At 37.0% G+C, this 12,738-nt stretch overlaps 1 protein-coding gene and 1 long non-coding RNA gene across 14 annotated transcripts in view; one reads left to right on the forward strand and one right to left on the reverse strand.

The window, feature by feature from the left end:
- LOC122453172 overlaps positions 1 to 12,539 on the forward strand; it is a 175,273-nt gene extending 162,734 nt beyond the window's left edge. Inside the window, exons 4-6 of the long non-coding RNA XR_006272967.1 lie at positions 11,071 to 11,133; positions 11,230 to 11,262; positions 12,407 to 12,539. This is a non-coding gene — a long non-coding RNA (uncharacterized LOC122453172). The remainder of the gene's footprint in view (positions 1 to 11,070; positions 11,134 to 11,229; positions 11,263 to 12,406) is intronic.
- PTPRD (protein tyrosine phosphatase receptor type D) overlaps positions 1 to 12,738 on the reverse strand; it is a 427,632-nt gene that overhangs the window by 121,237 nt on the left and 293,657 nt on the right. For all 13 annotated transcript variants that reach the window (XM_043487052.1, XM_043487049.1, XM_043487053.1 and 10 more), the window contains one exon: positions 10,472 to 10,584. In XM_043487052.1, coding sequence (XP_043342987.1) covers positions 10,472 to 10,584 — 113 coding nt within the window. The remainder of the gene's footprint in view (positions 1 to 10,471; positions 10,585 to 12,738) is intronic.

Below are 12,738 nucleotides of genomic sequence, written 5' to 3' on the forward strand. Positions count from 1 at the left end.
TGAAAGCCAATGGGTTCCTTTGTCTCTAATGCCAAATTATCAATGGTTTGGTAAGTTGAGTAAAAAACTATCTTGCTTCTCCCAGATAATCATTTTAGCACTGTGCTGTGATAGGCAGTACTTTAGTATCTATGGCTATCAAAGTCTGCTTTCAGCCAGCTAAAAGCTTAATGGAAGATCCAGTGAAAATGAGTCAGCTTGGAAGAAGAAACTCTTTGTTGTTGATATGATTATGCATTTGGACCTAAATGTTGGAATCCATTTCTAGAACGTTTCCCAATAGATGGTAGCATTGAACTCCTCGACATTTTGTGGGAAGAATAGCTGAGTGACAGTGATCGAATAATTATATTGATCTTATCCAGATGAGGCACCCCCAATGACAAGAATGGAAATGCAAAGGCACAAGAGACGGACGGTAGGCTTGTCTGGAGATGAAATGATGTGGACATCCATTACAGTGCTTTAACAGAGAAAATAATAGAGACAAAGATGTTTAGACCTTTTCGAGCGAATCGTGGGAGAGAGTTATTATCATATATGGACTGAGTGGTGGTTTGGCTAGAGAGGGAGGACACAGAGCCAATCAGGGAGGCGTAGGGGACTGAATTACTGCTCAAAGCTGCAAAAAGTAAAGCCAGTTGGAGATGGGAAAAGCATTAGTATAACAGCAGTAGAAGACCATCATAATCAACCAATATTTACTTCTGGCATGCACTGGCACGTGGTCTGGATGTATTACTTTGGCAGCTAATGACAGAGAAATCCAAGCAAATCTGTACTGATCCATTACATTCTAATTCAGCATATGTATATATCACAGGCAAAGATACCATGGCATTCAAGAATCATTGTTTATCATCTGGCAATACTGCACCAAAGCACTAGGACAAGCAAAAATGTCAATATGGATGTTCCACAGAAAGAGGGGGAGTGCTTGTGGGAATCTGATGGTGCAGGAGAAGAAAACCTAGGCAGGTATACTGAATAGGAGTTCTACTTCTGCCTGCCATCTACTCATAGAAACAAACTTCTGGTTATCAAGCACCTAAATTTCTTTTTGTGTAAAAATAAACGTGTGAAGCTAGATTAATTCTGGAGTCACTTCTTTATAACTCATTTCAAAATATTCAGGATTTCGGAGCAGGGAAGGGTCTCATGGGTGTAGTTCATATGTGAAGGTTTTAAATGTAACTGTATCTTTTTCTTTGAGGGGTGAGGAACATCTGTAGTCTACAAAATAGAAAATTATGCAGTTGAATTGTCAATTTTTTAAATTAAGTTTAACACACTTTTTTAGCTAGCCAAATTACCTTATAAGAATTTATGATGTACATATATGCATATCATGTATGTATTCAAAATAAGTAAATGTCAACATAAAAACCATGCTAAAGGATAGATCTGGGATGAAACTCCTCTAACATGAAACTCATTTATTTTCATTATTAATTTTTAAATTAAAGTGTAGTTGGATTTACAGTGTTCTGTTAGTTTCTGGTATACAACAAAATTATTCAGTTATACATGTATATAAACTTTTTTACATTCTTTTCCATTATAGTTTATGATAATATATTGAATATAGTTCCCTGTGCTATAGAGTAGAAACTTGCATGTTGGGCTTCCCTGGTGGCTCAGTCAGTAAAATAATCTGTCTGCAATGCTGGAGGTCCAGGTTCAATCCCTGGGTTGGAAAGACCACCTGGAGAAGGGAATGGCCACCCACTCCAGTGTTCTTGCCTGGAGAATTCCATGCACAGAGGAGCTTGATGGGGTGACGAAGAGTGGGACATGACAGTGAGTTTGTATTTGCTAATCCCAAACTCCTTATTTACTCCTCCCCCCATCCTCTCCTCTTTGGTAACCATAAGTTTGCTGTTTATATCTGTGAATCTGTTTCTGTTTTGTAAATAAGTCTATGTGTATACTTTGTATATTTTGTATATTTGTATACTTTAGATTTGACACATAAGTGATATGATATTTGTCTTTGTCTGACATCACTTAGTACAATATGATAATCTCTAGGTGCATACATGTTGCTGCAAATAGTATTTCATTCTTTTCTATGGCTGAGTAAGATATTCCAGTGTGTATATGTGTGTGTATGTATACACACACACATACACACACAACATCTTCTTTATCCATTAATCTGTTGATGGGCATTTTAGATTGCTTCCGTGTCTTGGCTATTGTAAATAGTGCTGTTATAAACATTTGGGGTGCACATGTCTTTTTGAATTAGTTTTCTCTGGATATATCTTTAGGTTTTTCTTAAGGAACCGCCATACCGTTTGCCATAGTGCACTGATTTACTTTCCCACCAAGAGTAGGAGGGCTCCCTTTTATCCACACCCTCTCCAGCATTTATTATTTAACATGAAACTCTCTAGCTCATACCAGAAAATAATCACCAAGGATCTGTGGCAAAATGCTATTATAGAATTCTCCCAAAACTTCTCCATTGTCCAATGTGGAAATAAAGTTTACAGGATATAATCAAGTATATTAGAATCTGAATGAAATAGGAGACACTAAGAAAATTATGAATTTGACCTCACCAAAGTATCTTTTCACTCTTTTGTTTGGCAACCTGGTCATTGCTCACAGTCTGGGAACCAATGTTTTTATTAGAACAGTGTTTTCACATTAGCATAATTTGAGGTGCTTTAAAATCCCACCTTTCCAGGATGCACACCTGACCAATTAACTCAGAATATCTGGGTATGGGAGCCAGACATTGACATTTTAAAAATTCCCCAGTAATACCTTTTAGTCCTTTGGGGATTTTTTTGGGGGGAGCCTGTAACGTTTTTCATTCAAAAATCATATTAGAGTACATAAGAATGAGACCAGCTTTCTCCTGGTGATACCCTTCAATCTGCTCCAAGTCTCGATTAGCAAGCTTTAGTGCTTTAGCTATTATTAGCAGCAACGAGCTTGAAGTGCAGCTCACAGCTGATCAGGACATGCTAGGGTCACAACCTCATCAGTTCAAAGCTACAAACGCACAACATAAATGCATTTTAAAGGAAGGCACCCACTGCATCGGAGCAGAGTTTTCATTACGGAGTTATGATATCAACATGAAAAATGACAGATGTAGTCAATGAAATCTGCCTTAGGTTGGAGGAAAAAAAAGGATGGCTACATTTTTTTTTTGATAGTAACTCTGTAATGGCTTCCTTATAAGATGTAAAACTTTAAAAATCATGGTGCCTTAGACATTATTTAGCCTAGCATTTTCATTTTATATAAAAGTTCTGAAGACTAGAAAAGTTAAGTGATTTGTATATTTTAGCCCATTTAGTAAGTAATAAAATCGTATGTGATTTTGGCATCCTTCTACTGTTTTATTTCTAGAATTGAAGTTATGATCTTCTAAAGCAGGGGGCAAAGTGTCCAGTGCTCAAGGGCCCAAGTCAGTGAGGAAAAGAAGTAAAAATATAAACAGATATTGAATAGTAAACACTCACAAGAATGTCCTCCTCCCCTTTTTTGTGCAACCAGGAATCTCCTAGGACTGTTTTTCATTTCTCTACTTTCAATATGGAGTCTCAGGAAAGAGAAATATTTCTCTATTAAAAAAAAATACACTTGTGACGAATGGCAGCTGATGTTCTCTTTCAATGTCAGGATTACCCTCAGGGCTGCTATAGACTGTGGAGAGCTTCTAGAAGGTTGGAAAGCTCTAGCAGATATCTTCCAAGTGGTACTAGAGAGCCAAGAGGGTGAGGCTTCTCAGTCTTTCAGTAGCAACTGAAAATCCTGACAATTATGCTACTTTCCTCCATTTTCACTACTGATTAAAAATCTTGTTGAAATCCAGTGGGGGTCAAAGAAAAGAACTTTGGAGGCCACATTTGGCTAACAGTGACCTCTGTTTTAGAAGAGCGGAATGTTTCTTTGGTGTGTGAATTAAAATCTAAGAACGCTCAAAGTGAGAGGCAGCATATTTGTGTCCACAACACACTAGGAGAGACAGTGAGCAGTGTGTGTGGGACTGGCCAATGTGTGCCTCTCCCATGGTTCATCCTCTATCCCCACTCCTCTCCAATTAAGTCCACTAGAAGGGCAAAGGACGCTCAGAGGAGTAAAAGGACTTGATCAAGGCCATCATTATCAGTAAACTATGGCTATGTGGGGGTTTGGATCCCACACCTTACCAGTTCTCATGTAGGGAACTTCCCATTATGCCATGCTATCTCTTAAATCATTGAACACCCCTGGGAGAGTGGTGTCACATACATAAATATGGACTTGTGAAATTGGACTGTTCATGCAGTAACATGGCATCATAAACTATCCTCAGTTTGAGAAACTGTGTCAGTAATACATTAGCTTCATTTAGAAGGTATGCTTGTGTTGGTGGTGGGGAACAAGTAAAAGACACTCATACACACACCTGTATTTTTTGTTACGTCTTACCAAGACATTGTGAGCTTCCATGAAAATATTTTAAATGTATACATTTAGTTCATGTTAAAAACTGTAGTGCTATTCGGCAGACATGTTTTCAAAACCCCCCTGAAATATCATGTTTTTGCTTTTCAAATGTTCTATTTTATGAGGTCAGTACTCTAACCAATATTAAGTTTCAAATGAATTTTTTATATAGAGAGAAATGTTTATCAAATACTTGCCTTATTTTTTAAATGCTGCATTAAATGTCAGTAGATACTTTAAAACAACTTTGTTAACTGGAGGTTTTGAGGTCACTAATAATGGTGGAACATCTTTTAGATGATTCTGCTGTTAATATTCATGTGTGGTAATGCAGTAACACTGTCTTCATGGTTTCCTTTCTAACATATTGTGATAAAGACTGAAGAACAGGTTATGGCCATGGGACAGAGAAATGTTATTTTGTTCATCAAATCAGAATTATACCTACCTGACTTAATAAATCATAGTAACTTAGTTTACAAAATATTTTTCAGCTTTTCACATCATTTATGTACTGCTTAGCTATAATAACTATAAATACTCCATGTTTACAATTTGCCTCACAAATGAATGGTGAATTAAAGACAAAAGAGAACATTGATTTGTAAGGTATAATTGCTTCTTAGTACGACAATGACATTTTGACTTAATCCATGACTAGGATCATAATTAAGGGAAAAGTACTCCAAGAGTGCTTTTTCAGGTAAGCACTAAATGACATAATTAAAATTCATTTTTATGTAGGATTTCTCAAAATGCAAGATTTGAACAAACCCATGTTCCTTTATATCAGAAATTTAGCATTTAGATGCAAAGAATCAATGTTTCTGAAATGCTAAAAGAGTACATCTAGCATTATTCATTTAGGTATCTGCCTAAATTTCCTACAGTACAAAATAAAATATAAGGAGATACATATAAAAATGGATTTTGTTAGCACTGATCCAGTTAATACTACTAGTGCATCAGAAGAGATGCCTCAAGAGCTTTCAAAATCACTCAGTTGCTATGCAGACATTTCTGTTGCTGATACTGCTATTTCTGATACGTTAACATTTTATGAGTTTGTTTTTGTTTTTCACAGCCCATCAATCACCTACCGTCCATGTATGCTTTAGGGCAAAACATTAAGGTCATTCATGGAATGAAAACGAGGCTTTTACATTGTCCCATCTGATCATCAATTTTTAAATCTCTTTTCCTAAAAGGAGCCAGTAAAAGTCTAGAGTTTTGTTTTTGTGTGGAAAAAAATAAAAATTGGGAGTAGTGGGAGGGAGGATTCTAAGTAAGGGGTAGAGATACTGGAAGAAAGAATTTTTTAGGAAAAAAAAAAAATTCTAAGCAATTCAGACCATAGTGGGTTGGTCTGAGGGAGAAGTCTGCAGGCACAAAGAAAGGTGCTGACTAGCATGCCACGTGATGGTATTAGTTAGATGTTCCTTTACATTTTTTTTTAATACTAGAAAGAAAGCTTATTTCCTTAAGATGCTGGACTTCTAAATTTGCTTTGTTGGAAAAAATAGAAATAGGACCACATACCAGTAATATTTTGGTTTTCTTATAAATCACCATCTTTTGACAATATTATATTTATTTTAGTCATTGTGTCCAATTCAAGAGGCCACATCCCAGATGGGCTACTCAGTAGGTAAGGCTTTTTACAGTATTTCAAAAATATCCATCATTGACAATCTCTATCAAAACGGTAAAGTAAAATGTGCCTGCCCTAGGACTCAGCCATCACAATTCCAGGTGCCTATCATTCAGAAATAACAGCAATGTGAGAAGGTCTGGGCTCAGTACTGCTCAGTACAGTATGTTTTGTAAGAACAAAATGCAGGAAATAAGTTAACCTCCATTAATAAGGACTGAGATGATATATTTTGTGACATCTGTTGAACAGAATATCATCAATACTATCAGCTGTTAAAGGAGATAAAACTTCATATATTAGCTTGGAAAATGTAGTTAAAAATATTAAAATCGGAAATTTCATGTAAATGCATCTGTATCTATATACTTGCTATATATATTATCATTTAAAGAACTGTATACACAAAAAATTCTGGAAATATATGCATGAAACTCTTTATGGTAGATATTTCTGGAGAGTAAAATTAGAGTATAGGAAATCATTTACATTTTATTTTAAATATGTCAAAAGAAGAAAAAGCGAGATAAAGAGTAACTTTTCTTTTCTAAAAGTATATTTTTTGCCTTTTACAACTTATAAAAATCACACAAAATTTAAATAATACACTTCACAACCATACAGCCATAACCTAAGTATAACTATTGTTAAGCTCACTTCCTACTTAAAAAAATTTTCCTCAGTAAACATGTGCTACTTTTATAATTAAGAAATATTGATGGGCTGATTATAAAGTAACATGGAAATTTTTTGCATAAGAAAAGCTTTCTTCCCACCAAAAAAGTAGTTCACTTTTGTTTAACATGTAACTCATCTATCAGCCATCCTAACACATATCCAGTTACCACTGTCCAGAGATGTGTAAGGCTTAAATAGGGGTTTCATTAAAAGCATCTTTTATAAGTGAGTATTTTCTTCCCTTCCTTCGCAGATCTTAAAGATTTATAAAAACTGATGACTAGTTACTAATTCTAGAACATTCTTCTACTACATCTCTTCCCTCACTCATTGTGTCCATTTTATTCCATTATCCACTTGAGGTTGTAAGTCTCACCTTAGCTAAATGATCCCTTCAATTGACATATTCCACACCAGTTCTGACTGTCCCTGCAGACCATTAAGTGATGTCACCGTTGTAAACCATAGTCTCTTAAGAGATTAGCTAGTTCAGGTTCTCACAGTTACAACCTGGCTGCATACTGCCATCTGAAATCCTTAACAGATAGATAAATATATTCGTGGAAAATACCTACAAGCAGAGGTACCTGCTCTTAATTTGGAGAGTGGGAGCATTTCTAATCCTGTCTAGATGCTTGAATACAGTGTTTAACAAACAGAAGGACCTGATTATCACCCCAAATTTGGCAAGTATGCGGTAAAGCAAAGTTCCTCTCCACATCCCACAACTTCACAGAGACGGTATCATGAAAAGAACAGATTTCTCTGTGTTCACTTTGTGCTTCAGCTGAGTGCCCAGAGACAAAACTCTGACCTTTTTCTTTCCCAGACCCAGAGACATATGTGTTTGTGGTACTACAATTAGGGAAATAATTCTTTGAAGTACTTAATGCCAAATATTGTATCTATATGAAATTTAGTATGTACGTTTCAGTATCTTTTGAATATGAAGCAGAATTTGGGAAAAAGATCTGGCTCTTTAAACCCAGACGCTCCAACAAAAATAAGTAACTCAAAATGTAAATAGATTTTTCATTCACAAGATGATTTTTTTTTTAAAGGGAAGTAGAATTAAGAATCAGTGAACTAAGCAATAAGCTTCCTTTACCTTCTGAAAGACCTACTGAATTTCAAATGATAATGTTAGTTTGACATTTTATCATCCACAACAGACTTATCAGAAGTAGAAATCAATTTGCTTTCAAGATCAAATTCTGTGCTAGGGGCTGGTTATATAAATCACAGGTTTCTGATTTCATTGAAAATCATGGACTGTTAAGTCTCTACTTATGCATACCATTAAGTAACACTGTCATATTATATAATAGTTGTACATAACTATACACACAAAGGTATGATGTATATAAAAGCACATTTCAGAAACTGAAGGGTGAATGGTTTAAAATCCAAAAATATAAGTAAAAATTAAAATTGCTTCCTGTGCAATACCTAAGAAAAGTGTTTTATCATAAAAGAATCATTTTATTTGATCATCCAGGAAAGCCCTTGATTATTTACAAACCAGGGAGGATTAGCACAAAAAGGTTACTTGGTTAGCAATCCCAACTTCTGCTCTTATCCTATTGGCAAGTAATTAAATTCATAGCCACACGCTACAATCCACGCTGGCTGAAGCAAACTATAACATTCTCTATGAATTTTACATTAACATGTGAGTCTATTTTCTTTGTAAACTGGTCAGATTTTCAGGACAGCAGGCCGCATTCTAGAGCCTGGGAGGCACATAGACTATTTCAACAAACCAAGACTTAACCAGACTGCTTAACTGAGGCGGTTACAGCATAACGCTGCCCTGGTGAACAGACGTGCTAGGATCTTGGGACAATTTCTCTTTTATTCTATTCCTCTTAAACCACCTCTCTCCTTTTTACTGTTTGCCCACTTTATTCCACTATCCATTTGAGGTTAAGTTTAATCTTAGTTAAATGGTATCTTCTGGTGGCTCAAATGGTACAGAATCTGCCTGCAATGCAGGAGACCCAGGTTCAATCCCTGGGTCAGGAAGATCCCTTGGAGAAGGAATGGCTACCTCCTCCAGTATTCTTGCCTGGAGAATCCCATGGACAGAGGAGCCTGGAAGGCTACAGTCCACGGGGCTGTAAAGAGTTGGACACGACTGAGTAACTAACACTAGCCATAAGCCTAAGTCCCCATTTTACTTTGTTAAAGCTGTTGCTGATAAAAGCAATGTCACTTCAATTGTACCCTTCATTCTTTCCAGTGACTTATATGGAACTTAGCAGGTTCTCTCTATAAAGGGATCTAATATTCCCACATACATTGGGGAAATTAGATTCTTATTAGCATTCTTGAATATGGAGGTATCTTGGTTGAAGGCATTGGTATTTCCCTTGTAGCCGCCAGCACTCTGCTAGTAACGCTTTCTGCATGGTAGCCATTCACGTGTTGCTGGGGGTGATGAGGCACAGCACTCCCACTGGCTCTATTTTGCTGCTAACCTTGCCTTTATACTAAGCCTCTTAAATAAATGCCCATCAGGAGAAATTTAGTTATATGGAAAATTTCTTTTGATTGTCACACTGATGAAGGTATATCTTTGCTTTTTAAAGAATAAACCTCATTTGAGATAGAATATTTTTTAAAAAGCCCACGTCTATGGTGATTGGTAGAGTCACATTTAAAATTCCAGGCATTTCTTTTAACTGGATAGTTACTAGTTACTATGGCATATCTACATGTAAAATAACACATATGCTAAATACAGTAAACCGTGCATTTTCAAGTCCAAGCAATTCACTGAAAATGTGTAGTTTAGTAAGTCTGTGGTATACCATAATGGGTAGAATATCCATTTGACACAGAAAACTTTCAAACGATTTGGGACACAATATTACCAACAAATTGTCATCAAATGGACTTCTTAGATCAGCTCTTTAATTTTGTTCATTTTCATCAGGTACTGAGACAATGCCACTCAGCTGTATAGTTTAGCTGTCTCTACCATTCATCATTTTGGCATAAATAAGATTTAGGTGAAAAAAGGCAAAATGGAGTTAGCCTTGCATTAACAATGCTGAACAAAACACCCCTCAGCAGGAATAATATTTTTCCTCTGTTGAAGCACTTAATGTTCTTTAAGAAACAAACATATATTTCCTATCCTCAATCACTCTGAGCATCTGCTCAGCAATAAACCTCAACTGGTTGGTGAAATTCAGTAAAGGTAACATACAAATTGTTTCCCTTGTTGTTCTCTTCCCCTCCCCTTTCTTTCAGAATAACATACACAAATTAATAGGGAAATAGATTTTAAAAATGTATTCTTTCCCAATGAGATGAATGAGGTAACATTCCATCCATCCACTCATTCACTTTATAAGGTAAGAAACTGGACTCTTTCCAGATAGCTGTCACTGAAAACAATCAAGTGTGCTAATAAGCTCATAAAAATGGCAAATATTTTTAAGACTTTAGGCTTTCCAAAATTTGAAGGAAAATTATTTTTTTCCTTTTTCCACCCCACCTCAGATTTTCACAAAGAATATAATTTCAAGATATATGTTTTGCTGAGTTTCAGTAATAGTAAAGAAAGAATATAAACGACTGGTTGAAATAAAGTGATACAGTCACCTCTCATGGCGATGTCATTGGGGCTATAAAACTTTCAGTAAACACTGTGTTCTGGACAAGATGAGTCATGCTTCTTACCTGGTGTTTGGAAATTAAGGCGCCTCAGTTCTACTGGGTCTGTTGGATGGTGTGAAGGGACCTCCTTACTGTTTGGTATGCTGCTCTTTCTAGAGTCAGATTCTGCCCTCTTCCTACAGGGAAAGAATAAAAATTTAAGAATAAAACAACCAAAAAAACTGAAACCGATTTAAAAAGGCAAACAATTATGCATGTGTTGCCACCCTACCCTTCCCCCCATCCGCCCCCACCCACCCCATCCCCATTTGTAGTTTTAAAACTTTTTGACCTTTGTGACTTTGTTAAGCTAGCTTTTTTCTCTCCTGGCCTACAGTGTTTCCTCAGGTCTGAAAATTTTAAGTGGATGATCTCTAAGTCCTCCTTTAGCTCTAGAATTAAATAATTCAGACACTCTGCCTTTAGGCATAAGGAGGTGCTGGTGAGATAGGTTTGGGAACTTGTTCAGCTTTTCTTCCTTGTCCACTAGTTCTCTTTGGGAGGAAAAGCATAGACTAACCCTAATAACCAATACTATGATTGTAGTTACCATGGAAATAAACTCAGAAACTACTTGGCCTCAAGCTAAACAGCTAAATCTGCCCCCCTCCTTTCTTCTGCAGGATTCATGACTGGTGACTGCAAAGTGGACCTGCATTGGATTTTCCCATAACCAGATAAATACAGTAAGTGTATTTCTAAGAGTTCAAGTTAGCCTGATACCTGGAAGGAGAATCAGGACCACACCAAACCAACATCCTTTTTCTCTTTTAAATTCTAAGGAAAAAGTCATGTTGCCTGTTTATGGTGTCAAGGTAAGTATCTTTGCTTAAGGTGTCATGATGTGATTTTTAAAAATGTCTCTGCAACAAATGTCAGGTTTTTTCATAAGATTGCTTTATCCATGTTTTTTCCAGACAAATAATCACAGAGTGGCACCTAAATATTTTCCTTAAGGTTGAATTAGATGAAAAACTCACTTAACTAAGGGAGAACTTTTCAAACAGTGGTTTCTCCCCAATACAGATTCCAGCAATCTCCAGGCTGGAGTCATAATCAGAGCATCTCACCCTGCTCAGAGCAAAGACATTCTTATCTGGGAGGAGGGTGCAGAGCGGGTAGGAACTCTCTGTCCCTTTTGATATGACTGTGGTTCAGCTCATTAGTGCTGCTGTGGCAGTGGGGTCTCATCCAGTGCCACCCAGGTCGTCCCATGGTTAGCTAGAGGGCTCCTGTTAAATAGCCTTTCTTCCCATCTCTGCTCATCTGTATAGAATGAAAGCAACCAGAGGATGAAGGGAAGATTGATGCAAAGGGAAAGTATACTTGATTTGCTCAAGTGCAATGCCTTTGGCAAAACGTCCTCAGTACGATGAATTTTGGGGGGTGAGTCCTGTTAGACATGTTGTTCTCTCAGAACCTTGGATTAACCTGTCTCAGGATTTACTGCTTCTACCTAAAATTCTCAAATATAGCCTTAGGACACAGTGTACTGCCAAACATACTACCAGTCAGAGGAAAGCAGTGAATTGGAGGCATGCCAGAGGAACTGGCAGCTCCAGTTATATGGAGTGAAAAATGAGAAGGAAAGAAAAAGAAGAGATGAAAGGCTGGTGAGAGATAGATGAAAAGGAAGAGAAAAAGGGGCTAACAAGACAATGTGAAAGGACAGGACAACCACTTGCAGAGTAGAAAATGTCAGTGTGTTTATGCTGTGAGTATTATTAGCCTCATGATACAGACACATGCTTTACTATTGAAGATAAATTGGTTAACAAAACACCACCAAGTTTGGACAGTCAATCAATCTCAAGTGTAACAAAGATATGGTTGGTCTTTTCCAAGTAATCCCAGTGGCCCTTCTCAGGTTTTGGTCTTTTCACAGTCTGGCACTTTTTTTTTTTTTAAACTTATGTGCCAGATCCGATGCCTAAAACCTGGATTTGTATCTCTTTCCAGATGGCTCTACAGTCCTTCTTGCAGGATTATAGAAGCCTCATGAAGAAATATCTGGGCAAGGAGACACTGGCTGTTAGGTATTGGGGGGCATCCTCCTTATCTTCTGTTGCACTGAGGCCAGATTGAGTGGCAGTGAGGCAGGGGGAGAAGAAAGAACACTCTGTAAAGACATTTGGTCAGTTTCTTTGGTACCAGGAAAGCGAAAATCCTATCTTGTTGCCCAGTGAGTCTTGGAAAACCCAGAGCATGAGACTAAAATGACAAGTCACTCTTGTAATAAGTGGAAGGGGTGTTCTGACATTTAATAACTAACTTCTCCCTCAGTCTGTCTA

The sequence above is a fragment of the Cervus canadensis genome, chromosome 14 (genome assembly GCF_019320065.1).
Source record: "Cervus canadensis isolate Bull #8, Minnesota chromosome 14, ASM1932006v1, whole genome shotgun sequence".
Classification (NCBI taxonomy): Eukaryota; Metazoa; Chordata; class Mammalia; order Artiodactyla; family Cervidae; genus Cervus; species Cervus canadensis.